General features: G+C 38.4%; 1 protein-coding gene across 12 annotated transcripts in view; it reads left to right on the top strand.

Annotated features, from left to right (window-relative positions):
* Positions 1-17,927, top strand: part of LOC124262932 (rho GTPase-activating protein 7-like) — a 234,708-nt gene that overhangs the window by 211,285 nt on the left and 5,496 nt on the right. For all 12 annotated transcript variants that reach the window (XM_046697533.1, XM_046697534.1, XM_046697537.1 and 9 more), the window contains 3 exons: positions 1,384-1,465; positions 9,189-9,249; positions 12,132-13,347. In XM_046697533.1, the coding sequence (XP_046553489.1) occupies positions 1,384-1,465; positions 9,189-9,249; positions 12,132-13,347 (1,359 nt within the window). The remainder of the gene's footprint in view (positions 1-1,383; positions 1,466-9,188; positions 9,250-12,131; positions 13,348-17,927) is intronic.

Raw genomic sequence — 17,927 nt, 5'->3', positions numbered from 1 at the left:
TTCAATCTGGTGACAATCTCATTGCACCTACAAAAACGGTTGTTACCCAGAATAGCTTCTAACATGAGAAAGTGGCCACTTTACCATGACACTATAATTACAACCGAAGCCCTCTACAAACACATAAGTAGTGTGAGGTATTTCACTTCGCTCGGCCCCTCTGAAGTGCAGTTGACCATTCACTCCCTGTGTGCCTCTCACAGATAACAGTTAGCATACAGGACAAGAAAATGGTTGTATAGACAAAACTGGGATCTTGTTTAGGATAAGCTTGGTTTTAAGTATGATGGTGACGAGGGGTAGAGAGAGAGATAGATATCTCAAATCCACCATGATCAGGGCGTGTTTCCTTTGATGTTAAGCAGTGTTATTCAAGTGGGTATAATTCTTCAGGTTATAATCTTTCCAGTGATTCAGATAAAGATGTCCCTTTCCAGATTAAAGTCCTTGAGCTGAATTATACTTGAAGCTGCCATATGTCCTTTACAGGACCATGTTTAAATTTCTTGCTGTGACCTAAAAGGACTGACGATTTCTTGTGAGGTAAACCACTTGACCGAAATTATCAAATATAGGTTTTGTCGAGGAATTTAGGTTTGTGTACAGCTTTGAAAGGATGGATGATATCATGTTTTTCATTTAGCATGCTGATATGAAGACAAGAATATATTTAGAGGCTTTATCTAACACAGATAAAGACACACAGGAAGTAATGGAGGAAAAAGTTTAGTTTAACACAAACAAATGTTTGTTAAATTAAAAACAGATTAAATGAAAGTGAGAAGTAAAATGAAAATATTTCTATTTAAAGAAAAGAAAGACACAAAATTTAAATTTTTGTTACGCTCATTTTTGACAAGTCTTGTGTCTGCAGTAGGTACTGTCTGCATCACCGATATAGCAGGGATGTTGTTGATATATGATATGGGATACACTGGCGTGTCAGTGTGGAGCAGTCTGTCGGTGTGGTAACTGTACACTCAATGTTGTAACTGTCCACATAGTACCTAACCACCATTAGTCAAGGCAGCCATGGATGCAGGCTTAAATATTGTGAAGGCTTTGAATATGGCAGAGGTAAAGTATTCATGTCATATTTAATCTTCATCCTGAATGTGATGTAATAACAGTGGGCGGAACAAAGACTCGATTAATCTTATGGATCAAAGAATTCTAGTTGTTTTGTTCATTTGGTTTTGTTTTGTCAGTGTTTTTGCCTGATAACTGACATTTGACACAGTGTGTGTGGTGGTATGTCGTGGGCGTGGGAGTATCACTTCCACGTAGTACACGACATGTGTGAGGTCCTCAGTGTTGTCAACAGATGGGACTGTGTGTGAGGTTGCAGCAGATATGGTTCAGTTGGTGTTGATTCTGTTGCAGACGGCCAGTTTCCAGTGGATATTGCAGTTGTCGAGAGAGATCACGACTTCCTGGATCGAGACTCCATACAGTCACTCTTCAGGTAAGGAGGAAGGAATGTCCTCATGTCATTCTGTCATTGTTAGTCATTAATGTGTTGGGAAAATGAAATTAAGGTTTTGTATTTCTACCATAAAGGATGGTGAGGTAGCGTTGTTAATCAAGAGTTGTTTCATCACTCAAAAGTCCCAGGTTCAATTCCATAAATGGATCCAATATGTCAACTGTCCTGATTTCTGATTTACAGAGCGATGCTTATTGTGTTTTCATTTTCAACAGTGAGCTGTTAAGCAGGGTTTCCAGACTAAAATGGTTTCACTGTTTATCACTAGGCTGCCATATGTATATTAGTGTTTTCTCATATCACATATTTTCATTAGAAAGAAAAATGGTTTAGTTGCCACAATGGCTGGAATGGATAGATAATGTTTATTATTCAGTTATCAGTTAGGCTAATGTTATAAAGCCAGTATGCACATCTGGTAGTTTACACACTTGAATAACAGCCTGCATCTGTTGAGTGAGTGAGTGAGTGAGGTTGTTCTAACCATGTAATACAACAGTTATATCATGGCTGCTGTTATTAACATACTGGATAAATCACTTCCGCAATAGTTTTGTCATGAACACGAGACATGCTATGGTATGATGGTATACAGTGGGTAGCCTAGCGGGTAGAGTGTTTGCTCATCGAGGGCCAGGTGTGGCTCCCCGTGCCAGTAGTCTAATGGGTAGAGTGTTTGCTCATCAAGAGCCATGTTTGACTCCCCATGTCAGTAGCCTAGTGGGTAGAGTGTTTGCTCATCAAAAGCCAGGTTTGACTCCCCCTGTCAGTAGCCTAATGGGTAGAGTGTTTGCTCATCGAGAGCCAGGTTTGACTCCCCATGTCAGTAGCCTAATGGGTAGAGTGTTTGCTCATCAAGAGCCAGGTTTGACTCCCCCTGTCAGTCGCCTAATGGGTAGAGTGTTTGCTCATCAAGAGCCAGGTTTGACTCCCCATGTCAGTAGCCTAATGGGTAGAGTGTTTGCTCATCAAGAGCCAGGTTTGACTCCCCGTGTCAGTAACCTAATGGGTAGAGTGTTTGCTCATCAAGAGCCAGGTTTGACTCCCCATGTCAGTAGCCTAATGGGTAGAGTGTTTGCTCATCGAGAGCCAGGTTTGACTCCCCGTGTCAGTAGCCTAATGGGTAGAGTGTTTGCTCATCGAGAGCCAGGTTTGACTCCCCTGTCAGTAGCCTAGTGGGTAGAGTGTTTGCTCATCGAGAGCCAGGTTTGACTCCCCCTGTCAGTAGCCTAGTGGGTAGAGTGTTTGCTCATCGAGAGCCAGGTTTGACTCCCCCTGTCAGTAGCCTAGTGGGTAGAGTGTTTGCTCATCGAGAGCCAGGTTTGACTCCCCCTGTCAGTATGATGTGTGAAGGCTACCAGATATGTATTCATATCTGGAATCCCACGAGTCTAAATAATATTTTAAACCTTCGGACTCCAATGTTATATACACCCACATTGTGTAGGCAGTGTAACACTTGATATTTCTGATGTATTTTAGATCTTTAAACTTTGGTGAATAATGCAGATGAAAGGAAGTTAATGACGCTAATTTTAGGTGTAGACAGATTGTTCACACATGAAGAATTTGTTTCATTCTTTACCAATTAGTTTCCAAGTTATTGAACAGGATGTGAAGTATTAACAAGGGAGTTCACTTGACAAACCCACACATACTATTGCTCAGTAATTATTACAGCATGCGTTCAAAACCCTCCGCAATACGCAATACAATCTATCGTGTACTTTGGCATTGTCCAAACTCCTGGTGACAAAATCAAATATCAAATCAAATATATTTATTGTGCAAACGTTCCATACAGAAACAGTGACAATATTCTATAAACTACATAAACAAGATATATAATGAATCACATATATATGATGAACAACAAAACATATAATAATACAAATGTGTATAATAATAATAATGGCCTAGCACAATCAGATCTTCTATATTTGTTTAAAGTTGTACATGTGGTAGCATTGTCCAACATGAAATCAATATACTATATACTACTCAAGTTTGATAAGGTTAGTCCGAGTGTTCATCTGGTAACTGAATGTGATTTAGATATGTTGGCATGCAAATAGTATTTGCTTGTTCATGTAACAGATGCATTTTCCAGATAGCTTGATCAGATCTAACATTAATTAAACAGACAAAATTATCCAAGAAGGTACAGAGAAAGAAAATTTTCAAATAGGAATCCATTCCTTCATCACTGAAAATACCCATATACACATGAACCATAGACATGGCACCTTGTACTGATGCCATATATATGTATCTTGAACCAACGTTCAGGATTCATGAATATGTTTGGAGATATTTTTTAATGGAAGACTAAACACACTAGGCCATAGAAATATCCCCCAAAATACCCATTATCCCTTACTTTTTATGTTCAGTATGTGTCAAAGACATTTCCAGAATGCAGATTCATGGGATAAAATCTCATCTTTTAGGTTAATGTTTTTATAACAATCCCACGAGAAAAGTAGATGTGGATTATGGATGAACCATGAGTGCAGGATTGCGTGGTGAAGCATCCGAGATTCTTTTCCCCAAACAATGTAAGCTATGTGACATAAGTAATGGGGTTGACACCAGGGCGTGGCCTGTCTAGTACTTAGTATTCCAAGCACATACAGCGCATCTCTGTGTATGTATTCTACTGTAGCTGTGAGGGTGAACATTGTGTCACGATTCATCCCACACCGTAATGTGCTATACATCTCCTGGATGATCTTGATAACTTTCCTCGCTTGAGTTGTTCCTTTCAAGGACGTTCACACTTTAGGTTCTATTAAAAATTATTCTTTTGTTTGCATGATATATTGGATTGGGAATTCCGGGGTTAGCATTCTACGTGGAATTTAGAGAACTCTTGAGTTTTTTCATATCTGTTGTTAACCTGTCAAAGAACACAGATTTTTTAGACAACAGTTAATCAGTACCAATATATTCTATATCTAGACTATGCAAGAGAAGCAGAAGAACTCATGATTCTTACTAACAGGATGTTACTGTAGTACTCGTTTAACAACTGGAATTTTGTATGTCCAAGATTATCTGTTCAGGAATATTTCCACATGATTTTCTGGGAATGTTGAAAATTTATATCTGTCCTCGTAGATAATTTAAGCTTCTAACTATTAATGAGGATCTGTGTAATGGCTGTGTAGGAAGAAATATGATGTAATGTCACATCATATCCTGTGAAATCTGGGCAGTAGATGAATGGCATGGGGAGAGAGAATATTAATGAGGGCATTACATAGCCTTGGGACATTTAGATTTAATCCTTTCCGTGGATATTGTATAGGAACAATAACATCCACACCTAGCACTAGGACCACGTATCTATATATCTGAGGTATACATATATCTGTATAGCAGGTAGGGAAATATACACAATAACACAACAGGAAGAACAGATACTGATTCCACCCACAGTGTTACATTGTGTCCTACCTTGCCCGCGGGATTGGTCCCTTGTAGTTTGATTGACAAGTAAGGGAAGATGGTACGGAAACAGAAATACTTGGGTCTCTTTAATATTGTGTTACAGATATAATAGGAAAATTACCTATGGTGTTTATTGGGTCGTGCAAGTATTACGAAGGTAATGACGCATACAAGCTGGCCACCCTGCATGTTGATATTGACAGTGGTATTGTTCTAGTTGTGGGTATACCTGTAGTACAGTGTTGAAGCAAGGGGTAAGACTGGATTGCTACATACAGCTTATTAGGGTAAGTAGTGAGATGTACAGACTTTGGCTTCATGGTGTTGAAGGTGAAACCTTGTGAACACACAGTTAAAGTGGTTATTAATATACTACTCAAAAGGAGTTAAGGAACCCTGAATTGTTTTTAGTTAATGATTGTCAATTTTGGGGGATATATTTTTGTAGTAAAGACTGAACACAGTTTCATGAAAATATTCCTTAACTTTTTGGTTCAGCATATTATCATAAGTGTTAATTTATTTATAAATCCAACTCTTTTGTGATTGTGTACTTCCAGATATTAATTAATCTCAGTATGTGTAGTGATTTTATTAAAACAAAATGTTCTAAGATAACAATGACATTTTAATTTTGAACAATGACTAATCTTTTGTTTTATTATCAACAAGAGAGAAGTTGGAAACATTAATCCACTGTAAATTGAAAATTTGTGTCATTTTGAATTAATCAAATGAATCATTATAATGAAATTATGTGTAAATGCTGGAAGCAGAAGTTCTTGTAAGGATCATGGGAATTGTTGTCCTTGTTAGCTTTGACATTTGCATGGTTTGTGTCGACACAAGTAACTAGCTCCACAAAATGAGGGCGTATTCAGTAATGAACAAAAGCTCACATTAGACATGAAAAATTATTTTAATTTCATTAAGTGAATTTTCGAAAACCCATTGACAGGACTGAAATCATGAGGTCTGGTTAATATGTGCTTGTCAGATAGTAATTACAGATCGGGTATTGATTGTTATACAAACAGCCGGAAATGAATCTCAGCGTGCAAATACGAGCGAATCATCCTCTCCCATCTGTACATCCAATGACATTCATAATATCCATTGCCTAGCAACAATTGTTTTAATGATTATGGGATATTTGTGTTCAAGTACATCATGGTGAATGTCAGTCTTGAGAGATGAATAATAAGGGATTGTGAATAATTTCATGACCTTAGGACTGGTGTGGTGTATTTAGAAGGTCTCTGTGCTGTTGAAGGGCATTTAAGGATATTTGAACAGTTGTTCGCTGAGTGATTTAAAGGGATGTTTGAAACTGCAAAATGGTGCTTGGAAATATGACTGGACAGATAGTTAGACAATAGCTGGTATTAATTCTGAAATTCTGTTTTTAAGTCATTCTGAAAATTTGTATTTACGTTTTTATGTCATTGCAAGTTTGAAGCAGCTTTGCTTTTCCCAGAATCCTTACAAACAAGCTCCTTGAAATTGGAGTCACTGTTTTGATGGGGGCCAAAATCCACTTGCATGCTTCGCAAGATGAAATTGTATTAAGTATGGAACTGAATTCCAAGACATTCACTTGAAAATATTGAAATAGAAAACCCAGTTATGCTGAATGCAGGAAATGTGGTAAAGTAGGCACTTGGCAAGAACCACACAGATTAGAGAATAAAATGAACGGACGGAGCAGATCTCCTTGACACAGACCTCCTTGACACAGACCCATATGACATGAAATTGGTTAAAGCAGGTTCACAACATGCTGGATATTACTCAAGACAAAGTGTTCAGTTCTGTGCCTTTACCATATGTTCCATATAGAGTGATATGTAACATCCTGGTAGATTTGATGAGATATCACATCCTGATGGAAATGACGTTCTTCACATATTAGGTTTTGAGATAATGCAAGGATTTCATCATTTTTCTGTGGAAGTGTGAATATGATTGTGCTCACATAGGATACTTGCTTCACTGGATCTGATAAAATGAATTTTGAGATAAGCTTTACTGAAGCTTTCAGGTATGTTGTTACTATGAATTAATTCATGATACCTCAAATGAATATTGAATATATTATTAGTCATTTTTTGAAGTTAAGATGAATATTATATCTGATTGGTCTTAGTCATAGTTATTTGTGTGTTGTTGTTTTTTAAAAACTACAAAGTTGGATTTAAAAAAAAACAATTTTCAATCAAACACAACATCCATATTTTCAAACATTGTGATAGTGAACCTTACTATGGCTCATACAGAATAATAAATCATAACACAAAAATATACATTGACAATAACATATCATAATCAAATAACAAAGCCTCATTCATGATTTTTGTAAATATTTACCTATGAAATACACAATGCCATTTTAGAAAGTGGTCAAATGTATGGGACTCAACCCAAAATGTACTAGAATCTGTACTTTACTAAGAAAGTGTAATCCCAAATATAACATATGTTAAATATTTACCTGTTGTTTAGTCTGTATCATTTCCTTATTTAAATTCAAAGGGAAAGTGTTTGACCCTTTTGTTTTGCCCTAGAAACCATAACCTGTAACAACATACTGACCAGATACCAGCAAACCAGCAAATGACCATTTGTTCCAGACAACCATGGCCCTGATTAAAGAGTCCAGCAACATGATCTGAAGAGTATAGATTCATTTCTGTAATTAACATTTGTTTTGATAATCAGTATCCTCTAATCAAACACAGTGTTGTTGCTAACGAGCAGTTTGCCTTTGAGTATCATTAGGGATTCTTTGCCACTAATGTACAAGTCAGTCATCAGGGTGTCACTTGCACCATTTACTGTGATTGCTTGAGTGGAGTGAGCAGTTCACATAAATCTATAGACATTAATTAATTGCTGTGTCAGCTCTTATAAAAGGCCTCAGCAAGGTTTTCCTCAGGAAGTAGAACTCATCCCTAGCGAGTAGTGCTGTTCACAACATGGTGCATCATGTGTATCAAAAAGTAGGTTTTGTATATGTTTCTATTATAAGCTTTACATTGTTGATTTTAAAACATTGATCAATATTTTACTTTTTTTTAATAAACCTTCAAATTTATAAGCACAAATACTTAAACATCAAGCAAAAATATTTCTTTACAACATCTTTGTGTTTTTAATCCTTCAAATTGTTGCTGAAGGTTCTGAATATCTGAAAAACCAGTAAAAGAACACTGGTCATGCTTCTTGCAATATTTACTTATTCTAGTTTGTATGCAAGTATGTGATCCTTTAAATATCTGTCAATGCCCCCATGTGTTTACTTTATGTGGGGATTATCCATTAAATGTACATTCAATATGTTCTTTTGGCTGTTGTCAAATGCATGGATTCATGTTAAAACTACATTGACAAGAGGGATTAAAAATAAACCGTCTTCATTCCAAGTATTTGCACAAGGCCCAGGATCAGCTCTGATTCTTAATAGATACATCTCCAAGTGTATATCAAAGAAACAAGGAGGTTTTTCTTTATGATTAAGTAAACACTGGGCTGTGAGAAGATCCCTGAACACTGTAGATCTACTCTGGGTGGTTGTCTGGGTGGAGGCTTCAATAGGCTCAACGAGGCATGGACTGGTCTGCTTTACAAGTTTGGATTAACATCAGCTGTTGTTTAGGAATTGAATTGACACCTATGTAATCAACAATAGGTGTTGAAATTGTTGCAACAACAAGTTAACAGTCTAAACAATGGGAGAATGTTTGGGAAGCCTTGTATCTTTAACAGGTGTTTGGAGGGCAAGAGGTAGAGTAGAGAGGTTTGGAATACTGTGTTTACACAGGGTGGGTACATTTTACCTTGAAATACACGCGAGATGAGAGTATGTCACACACCTATATATCTACCTGTGCGTCCATCACTGGTCTATCCCACCTGTACACCTGACAGTGGAACACTGACCACCTACCTGTATTTAGGTATAACCTTGGACTTATTAGGATGATTTTACCGTAGGAAACATGCAACAGTTGTTAATGTTTTAGGTTTTGTGGTTCATGAATGATAATGTTTGACCATAGTGCTACTAATGACTACCTGTGGATATTAAACTCTTGTTTTATATATTAGTAAGAATTGCAATAATAAGCTGAGCTGTTTCACTGGGCATGAAAGTCCAAATCGTAGACAAAATAAATGTTTATCATCCTTGAGAGAAGTTTTGAAAAAAGGAATTGATTTTTTTGTATTAACATAATGTTTTTCTCCACAGACGCCTCAACACCCTCAACAGGTGTGCTGTTATGAAGATAGATGCTCATCCACGTAAAGGGGTAAGTCTGAATTTCAAATACAAAAACCTTTTCACATGTTTTATATTACTGTCAAGAAAATATGTGCACTAATTCATCATTCCACATCTAATGCTGTATCAGTGCAACAGATGGTTATAAATGGCACAATCAATGTGTCAAAGCGCATTTTGTATGGCTACGGGTCACCACGTAGATCTCGCGTCACCATGCTCTGAGAAGGAAACATGGGCAAAGAAATTCCTTGAATGAACCGTTTGACTTTGAAAGAGAAAGTTTCATAGTGGGTGGTGTTTGTATTTGTTTGCAAACAAGAATATCAAGCTTGACCCGCATGGACAGAGAATCTAGCTGACCTTCACCTTGCCCACCTGTATGAAGGAGCCTCTCTATGATACTCATCTTCTTGTATAAACACTGGCCCTCTTTAGATTTGTGAAGCCTCCCATTATGGGGTCCACCCTACTTGAGCAAGTCAAGAGGGACATGGTTAATTTCTGATCAAGCTCTCTCTTCAAATATAGCATGAGATAAATGATTCTTCTCCTCCCTCTGAACAAATAAATGAAATAATTATGCAACAGGTGTGATGATTAATGAAACATCACAGTAAATTATGTCGTATAATTTTATTTATTTTTAACTTTGACTTATGTATATTTATTGACATTTGGAAACACATTCAATGTTACTACAATATAGTTCAAATATTCACTCACTAAAGTATGATATATTCCACATTTTGTATATTCATTAAAGTGAATCTAAAAACCCATTATACCTTAAAACATGATAATCCTCAAGATGGTATCTGTTCTACTTATTATATCTAAATAGTCACAGACAACCAACAATATCAGGGGTGAGATGTACCAACGGAAATAAATATATCACAATGGTTTCTTTCTGGACATAATCTCTCCATCTAATGTTGCTGCTGCCTAGTGTAATGTGACTTAAGACAGATGGAGCATTTACACTAACAATAAGGGACTAAATAATTCACCCTGGCTTACCCAACTCAGATCACACGAAAAGTAGGGCATTCTGTTGAAGGATTTATGCAAACTGACTCTAATTCATTTCTGAATAATATCATAAAAAAGGATTTAATTAAGATTTTTTTTATAAACATCTAATTTTTGTCTTTTAATTTGTGGGATATAATTTTTTGTAGCTGGCAGTTATGCCAGGAATTTATATGATGACCATTAGTTAAATGTAGCATGTGGAAGTGAGATCGGAATTGTAATACGAGAAATATTATTTTCATAATAAATGGCAATGACATGAATTAATATGACAACCATAAGTCAGGATGTAACAGGTTGACTTAGGATCGGATATATAGGCTCAAGAATCACAGAGTCTGGTTGTGTAGTGTGTGCTTAACCTGTCTGTGACTCCACCATTGATTTATGCCCTCCCCCAGCAGGACAACTGTGTCCAGTACTTACAGCCATTTCCTAACAACATCCAGCTCAAGTGATTCTATCGAGGGAAAGCATAGCACCTTCCTGGCCCTTCCTTTTAAATTATAATGTGTAGAGTCAAAATATTATCAAATTAAATGAGGATTGTCTGTATTTCGTAAATGGGCACCAATATTTGAAAAGTTCAGAATTGAAAATCATTCTTTTCATCAAATGAAACACTTTGTGATATCAAGGTCAAAGGGAGTTGTTCGCAAGTACACTTAAATCTCAAATACACATTTTTGTAGGATAATTAACTTCAAGTTATAGAATAATCCAAAGATGCATCAACAATAGACAAACCTAGAGAATAAATTATATAACAAGTCTAACTCAAGTCTAGAATGATTAGGCAATTGTAAATGGTCTCAGCTCTAATTAAGGATTATTCTGCACTCCATTTTGTTTTTTCAGGTTGTGTAGATATTTTAAGTAAGATGACATTATTTCTGGACCAAATGTTAGCCTGGTGAAATATCAACACTGGTTCTAAATATCATCCACACAGCGTGATAATATTAACTGGTCGCACAGCTTCAACCACTGCATAAATACAGAGTAGGGTTGGTACAGTATTTATCTTCAACAAGTCGTGTGGCGATGTGGGACAATGCATTCAGTAACCTCAGGCACACTGATGATCTCACCATTGGAAAACAACACATGTCCCACATATAGCCAGGCCACATGTGCAGTGCCATGGACTGGGCCAAGGGTAATTCCTCATGTATGGGGCCCAGGCTTATATTAGGGGTCTGACATTTAAGATCACTAGATAATGGGAAGCAGTAATTGTATAAAACAGGAAAATCCAATCATAATTCTCTGATGGAATGTCCATTTAGAGCGGTTGACCGGTTCGCTGGACTTGCAATTAGGACCAGATTATCAGAAAAATAATTGATGTGGCCAGATTGAGTTTGCTGTGATGTAGCTTTATCATAAAAAGATGGCTTGATGAAGGGGAATTGCAATGATGAAACGTTTTACTCAGTTCGTCTCCTCATGAGATGGAGTGATTAAAGCTAAATGTATCTGTATAGTGGGAGGTGGTATCATGATGCTGGAGGTATCTTCTTGGTGGGAGGTGTGAAGGGTTTAGTGTCCGTGACCACATATGCACCGACAGATATGGCTCAGGCCTGGTGGAGGGTACATATTCCTGAGAATCTGTTTTTTTTTTAATGCTTTTTATCTAAAATTCAGTTATAAGATTAATCATGCAACATTCAACACTGTCCTACTTCCGGATGATTTTACACTGATGTACTCAAAGACTTACGTATTGATTTGATTACTAATACTGCATTACTTGATATCATTGCATGGGAATTTCATTAGCTGTGTGTACACTTTCAATGATTTTTGAAAGAATTATTCAATCCTTCAGCTCCTTTGTGCCAGCTAATGTGATTATTTTTGCTGCAGCATGAAGATTCAGATGATGAGGATCTGTGTGCACTGAGTAGCCATTGGGAGTACCAACAGAACATTCGTCGGTGGTCCAGGAAAGATCTGGATTTGGATACTACTCCACCGACAGTCAAGTCCAGTCTGAGTCACGACAGTCTGCTTGCTGACCAGGACAGCAGTAGTCCTCCAGAGGACAGTCCCGTCCTTGACAGCAAGATGCCACATCTCGGGTACACGTTGCCTGACCGGAAGACATCAACTCCAGAATCAAACGTCATCATCAGTCCGCGTTTGCGAAGAGCAGCCAGTGAGAGAATCCGAAGTGCCAAGAACCTTTTAAAGAAGATGGAGAGTTTTAAGACCAAAAGGAATAAGAAATTTTCCTCTAAAAACATTGTTGAAATCAGTAGTCCAGTTGTGGCAGACCGTGTACACATGCAAGCAAAGATTCAGCATTTGAACTGTGTCGATATCAGTCCAACATCAGAACTGCCTTCATCCAATCTTCTGGGTTCTCCAGTTAGTGATACCTTGTCACCATTGAGGTCGCCAGGTCCGGCAGATGCAGACACATCTGGTACCTCCCTCTCGGACAGTTTGTCCCCAGTGCCAGCTCACCCTGTGTTGGAGAGATCTGTAAGTGATAGTGAGAAATCTAGAAACTCTACGTTCAGTGAGTACTATACGGCACATTCGCAACTACTACAGAGCTTGGACTCTGAGCAGATTCGGATAAACCAGAGCGTCCGGCGGAACAATAGTGATACAAACCTTATGGAAATATTCCTCTTACCTCACGACCACAAACCAGGAAGTTTTCCTAAACGTCTTCAAAATGGATATATCGACACTTGTGAAGATCAGGGAATGAATTATCGTACAGGAAGTTTCAGTCTTGGTCGGGATGGAAGCTACACACAAGATCCATTCGTTGACCGCAATGGACATAAGCGCCGTGGGTCACATGACCCAAGTATGACCAATCGAATAAGCATGTATGACAATATGGGATCCCCTGTGCGCAGTGCGAGTGAACGATACGGACAGCGGGTCCGCTTCCGGGATGGTGTGAGGTCTTTACAAAGAGAACCCTTGAAACTTGAAACGCCAGAAGAACCAGAAGCCCAAGATGAAGAGCTGTCTTCTGCCAAAGAGGAACTGGACCTTATCCTCCATGAGCTGTTCGAGAACATCAATGGCCTGAATGAGGCTATCTATGGTAAAACCAACAGTAAGTACATTGTTGGATTATTATCTCTGTTATAATGCAAAAACATTGTTAGTAAGATTTTCACCAGAAACCCAAATGTTAAGAGCGAGAAATACTGTGTCTTCGGTTATAATCCTGAGGAATAGAGTAAGTTACTGTCTCTTTGGTTATAATCCTGAGGAATAGAGTAAGTCCTTTCAGGCATTTCCATAAACTATAATATAACATCAAATCACACTGATCCAAAGAAGACCATATAAGCAATTAGGGCAATACCAAGCACATAACAGCAGGTCAACTGACGTTGATGGTTACCTCCAAGAATGTTAATGCAGTTAGATAACGCTGTGCTCACACGTCATGTTGGTTGAATGTTTCTCCTTGTCGGCCAGGCAAGATTAAGTAGGATTTGGGTAAGTCTGTATGACACACATGGTCAGTTGGTGGCCATTGTGCCAGACTACATTTAGATTCCTGGCCAGGTTAATGGGTGTCAGGGAGGGTTGGAGTACACACACTGACATATATCTGCCTCTTACACTACCAGGCACAGGGCACCCAGGGAACCTGGGGAGACTAGTAGGCAACTGAATGTCTGACTGGTACTGGGATACACATATGAACAATTGTACTTCTCTACTTCTCCAAAACTATAGATATCGGTATCAATATTTTTCAGTGGTACACAACTGATTCTCATGAGTGTTTAACTGGAGCAGGTTGTCAGGCTCTCTGACTTGGTTGGCACATGTCATCAGTTCCCAAATAAGTAGACCAATGCTCATGATGTTGATCACTGGATTGTCTGGTCCAGACTCAATTATTTACAGACTGCCGCCATATAGCTGGAATATTGCTGAAAGCGGCGTAAAACTAAACTCACTCACTCATGAGTGTATATCTAAACATGTATGACATATCCTTATCAAAACTTGAGTAGTTTCAGATGCGATGAAAGTACAATTTCTTTGGGATGGTCACTTCAAAATTTAATTTCAACTGATCACTAATTTTTTCAGGAGCTAGATGTTTCATAAGGGAGTAACATGATCCAGGCGCCACAAATTAGTGCCAGTGTGCCCTGTGAGTTGCCTTACTCCGTCTGCGCCATTCCTGTTAGTAGCGGTAACAGTGAACATCTTGTACCAACTGTAGCCTTTTCCCTTCATTAAGCATGACCAAATAGTACACATATTCCACAGTATGAACCACTACCCCTCACTCGCCACCAGTTGAGCTAGGGTTGCTGTTGCCCCCTTCCCACTTCATCCAGTGGGCCCCCTGCAGGTCTGAGTACCACACAAAGGTTAAATGTTCTTCAGATGGGTAGTCAAAATGGCACACAACTGTTTCTAGATGAGTTTGTAAATGGAAACTGACATGTTGGTTGTAGATTGACAACAACACTTGGGAATAAGTGTCCTGAAATACATTCATGCTTGTTTCTGATACACACTGCAGCAGGTGCTTGTTTTGGTGGGTATCACAGGGAACCATGCCACACTGGCGGTAGTGAAGATATATCTGTATGTGTGATTTGAGTTGTACATGGTAAACAGGTGCTTGTTTGGGTACTATAGACGGGTGGTCAAGAAGTCCATTGCATGACAATTCACTATGCCGAGATGTGTCCCGTTGACATGTTATATGATAAAGGATTTAGATCCTGATTCAGCCCGATAATGCATTAGGCTTGTCAGAGCCTTAGCCATGCTCTGTGGTATGGCTAAAGTAGCGAATGTCCGAAACCTGCACCACTTTGGGCTCTCCATCAGACAAAGCTGACATGCTATAACTTTGATATTGTTTAATGCAGCATTAAACGTATTCCAGTCCCTAGGTGGTATTACATAGTTGTAGACCCAAATATATATTTCTCGTTAGGATGAGAAAGCCACAATAACTCGGTGCGCCTAGTGGCTGCAAGAGTTGTATACTCCCCAGGGAGTTGAGATTGATAATGCGATGTGCCGTTGAGATTGACATCCAATGATCGAGGGAAAAAATACCAGCGCCTTGAGCATACACTAGTGCGTGGATATGTGCGCTATATAAATATCCTATAATAAAAAAAATAAAATAATATACTCTAGCATCAGTGTTGTGGAGATACAGCAGCACACATTTATTAATCCAAACAGGTGCTTGTTTACCTGGGTTATGTCACATTTGATAGTTGATATGGTAAAGTAGCAGCTATTTTGACAATGCCTCCATTTGGAATAATCAAACAGTAATGTGTCTGCATGTAGATCTCCATGCTGCAGAGTGAACACTCCAGACATGACATGTACCCATGTGGAGATTGACACAGGGATATATTCTGTACCGTTAGGATTGTTAAAGGAACTCATTACCATCTGTTGAATAGACAGTATAGGTGTATCCTCATTTGCTGTGGGATTTTCCTGGCTCTCAAATAGAGTTGCTTGTTCCATTACATGTAAACGCAGACAATACTCACCAAGCCCTACATATTGTACCTACATAATACCTTTCAATGTAGACCTCAGGGCCAGGCAATTATAGGGTCTGACTTGCACACAAGCGTGTAAACTGGGCGGACCCCTGTCAGTACAATACTCATGTCTAAATAGTGGATGTAATTGTAGGACTGGGTCTGGATGAGGTTCAACTTTATGTTTTCTTTTAAATGTCAACATTTGAACTATTCCCATGAAATTTCGGAAATGAGGGTAGTTAGCGGGAAGGATTTTCTCACACGATTTTCGTGGTTGATGTTACCTGCTCATTTGACATGAAAGGGAACTCGTGACCCGTGGCATGATCAGCAGTTACACCTGTAATGGTGCGGAGATAATTACAGGTGTTTGTTGTGTTAGTTATAATACTGAATTATCTACCTTTGTGTATATATTCCCTTAGTCATTCACGATAATGTAGCCTTTTAAGTGATTTTTTCATCCATTTTATGTTTCATTCATTATTTTAAATTGCACTGAAGTAAAACATCATGGAAAGATGTTCTCTCACACAATCCATAAATGTGTTAATTCTTATGTAAATATGTCAACAATAACTTTTGACATTGCTCAGTAATGCAAACAACCACACCCATTCTATTATCAGCCAATCAGGGAACAGTAGACCGTTAGTGGGCGTGGCCTTATCTATTTTGGGGTTATGGAAATATTGAATACAAAAACAATAGAAGTCAGTCAGTGGCATAAACTATTCTCATTTTCTGAAAATATAAATGCAAATAAATGAACATTAATGCTTGGTTAGCCAATGAAATGCTCCAGAGTTGTATATTGCGGAATATATATTTGCTTTCTGTTATCCCCAGGAGTAACCATGACAGCTGAATCACACAAACACATATCTAGATTGAGTAATGATGTAGAACTTGTGGGTCAATACAAACATCGTAAGTTAAACATGTCAGCGTACCTGTGAGGTGAGTGACAGGTGAGAGGTTGTCCCTTGGATACGGACATCACTCAGTACCTGTAGACCCACTTCTGTCTGCCTCCAGGTATCTCATGCTATCCAACATGTTGCTCCCTCTTGTCTGTACCACCAACATATGTCTCCCAAAAGGCACTAAGGTCAAACTGTCAGTTGAAATTAGATTTGTTGGTTAAATTTCAGCCTTAGTCATGTTTTGATTCTGAAGATTGAGTGTAGTTTATTATTAAAGTGAGAATATGGTGGAGTAGCCATGTTCTGTCAAGATCATATGATTGAGGTTTCTTTCTGTAACCGTCATTGGATGTCAAACCTTGTAGAACCTTTCCAAACCTGTCATGTAGCTACAATTTCATTGAAACTGAAAAACATTGAAATATCTTGAGGTGCTGGTCACAAGGTTCAACTGAAATGATGACTGGACAATGCATGACAAAAATGTTATTTGCTATTAAATAAATTAACCATAAATCCATACCATACGTTGTTATGTTACCTTCCAACTTTTAAATGCCCATCAAGCATCTGCTATTAACAGCTTGTTTAATTGGAGTGAGTGAGTAAATTTAGCAAAATTCCAGCAAAATCATGGCGGGGACACCAGAAATGGGCTTCACACATTGTAAACATTTGGGGAATAGAACTCCGGTCTTCGGCATGAAGGGTGAACACTTTAACGACTGGGCTACCCCATCACCCCTGTTTACCTGGAGGACATGATGACTTGATATAGGTGTAATATTTCAGACGGCTGTGAAACATTCTCAAGTATTCTTAGTAAAACATTACTAGCACTGCATCACCGTGACAATATATTACTTGTATCCTACAAAACATTCAGAACTATTTCACTGCATCTGGTTTTGATCAGATTTAACCTTGGCATAAGTTAGGTTCAAATTAATTATTGCACAGGGGCGGAATCAGGATTTGGGAGAAGGAGGGGTGCACATAAATCATGAAGTCCAACAGTTAGGGGGAAATGCTCCTCAGGGAAATCTTTTCGGGGGGAAAGGGGGTGCACATCCCCACTACCCCCCTCTGTATCCGCCCCTGTTGTGTATTTTGTCGAACCTATAAATGACCTTTTACTGATATAGGAGAGCTGCAAAATGACATCTTATTGACATGCACCCAGACAAAATTGTAACATGGGAACCTTCTGTTGT

The sequence above is a fragment of the Haliotis rubra genome, unplaced genomic scaffold (assembly GCF_003918875.1).
Source record: "Haliotis rubra isolate DU_JTF1 unplaced genomic scaffold, ASM391887v1 Scf86, whole genome shotgun sequence".
NCBI lineage: Eukaryota > Metazoa > Mollusca > Gastropoda > Lepetellida > Haliotidae > Haliotis > Haliotis rubra.
Note: the sequence above shows the minus strand (reverse complement) of the source record. Positions and strands in the feature narration are given on the sequence as shown.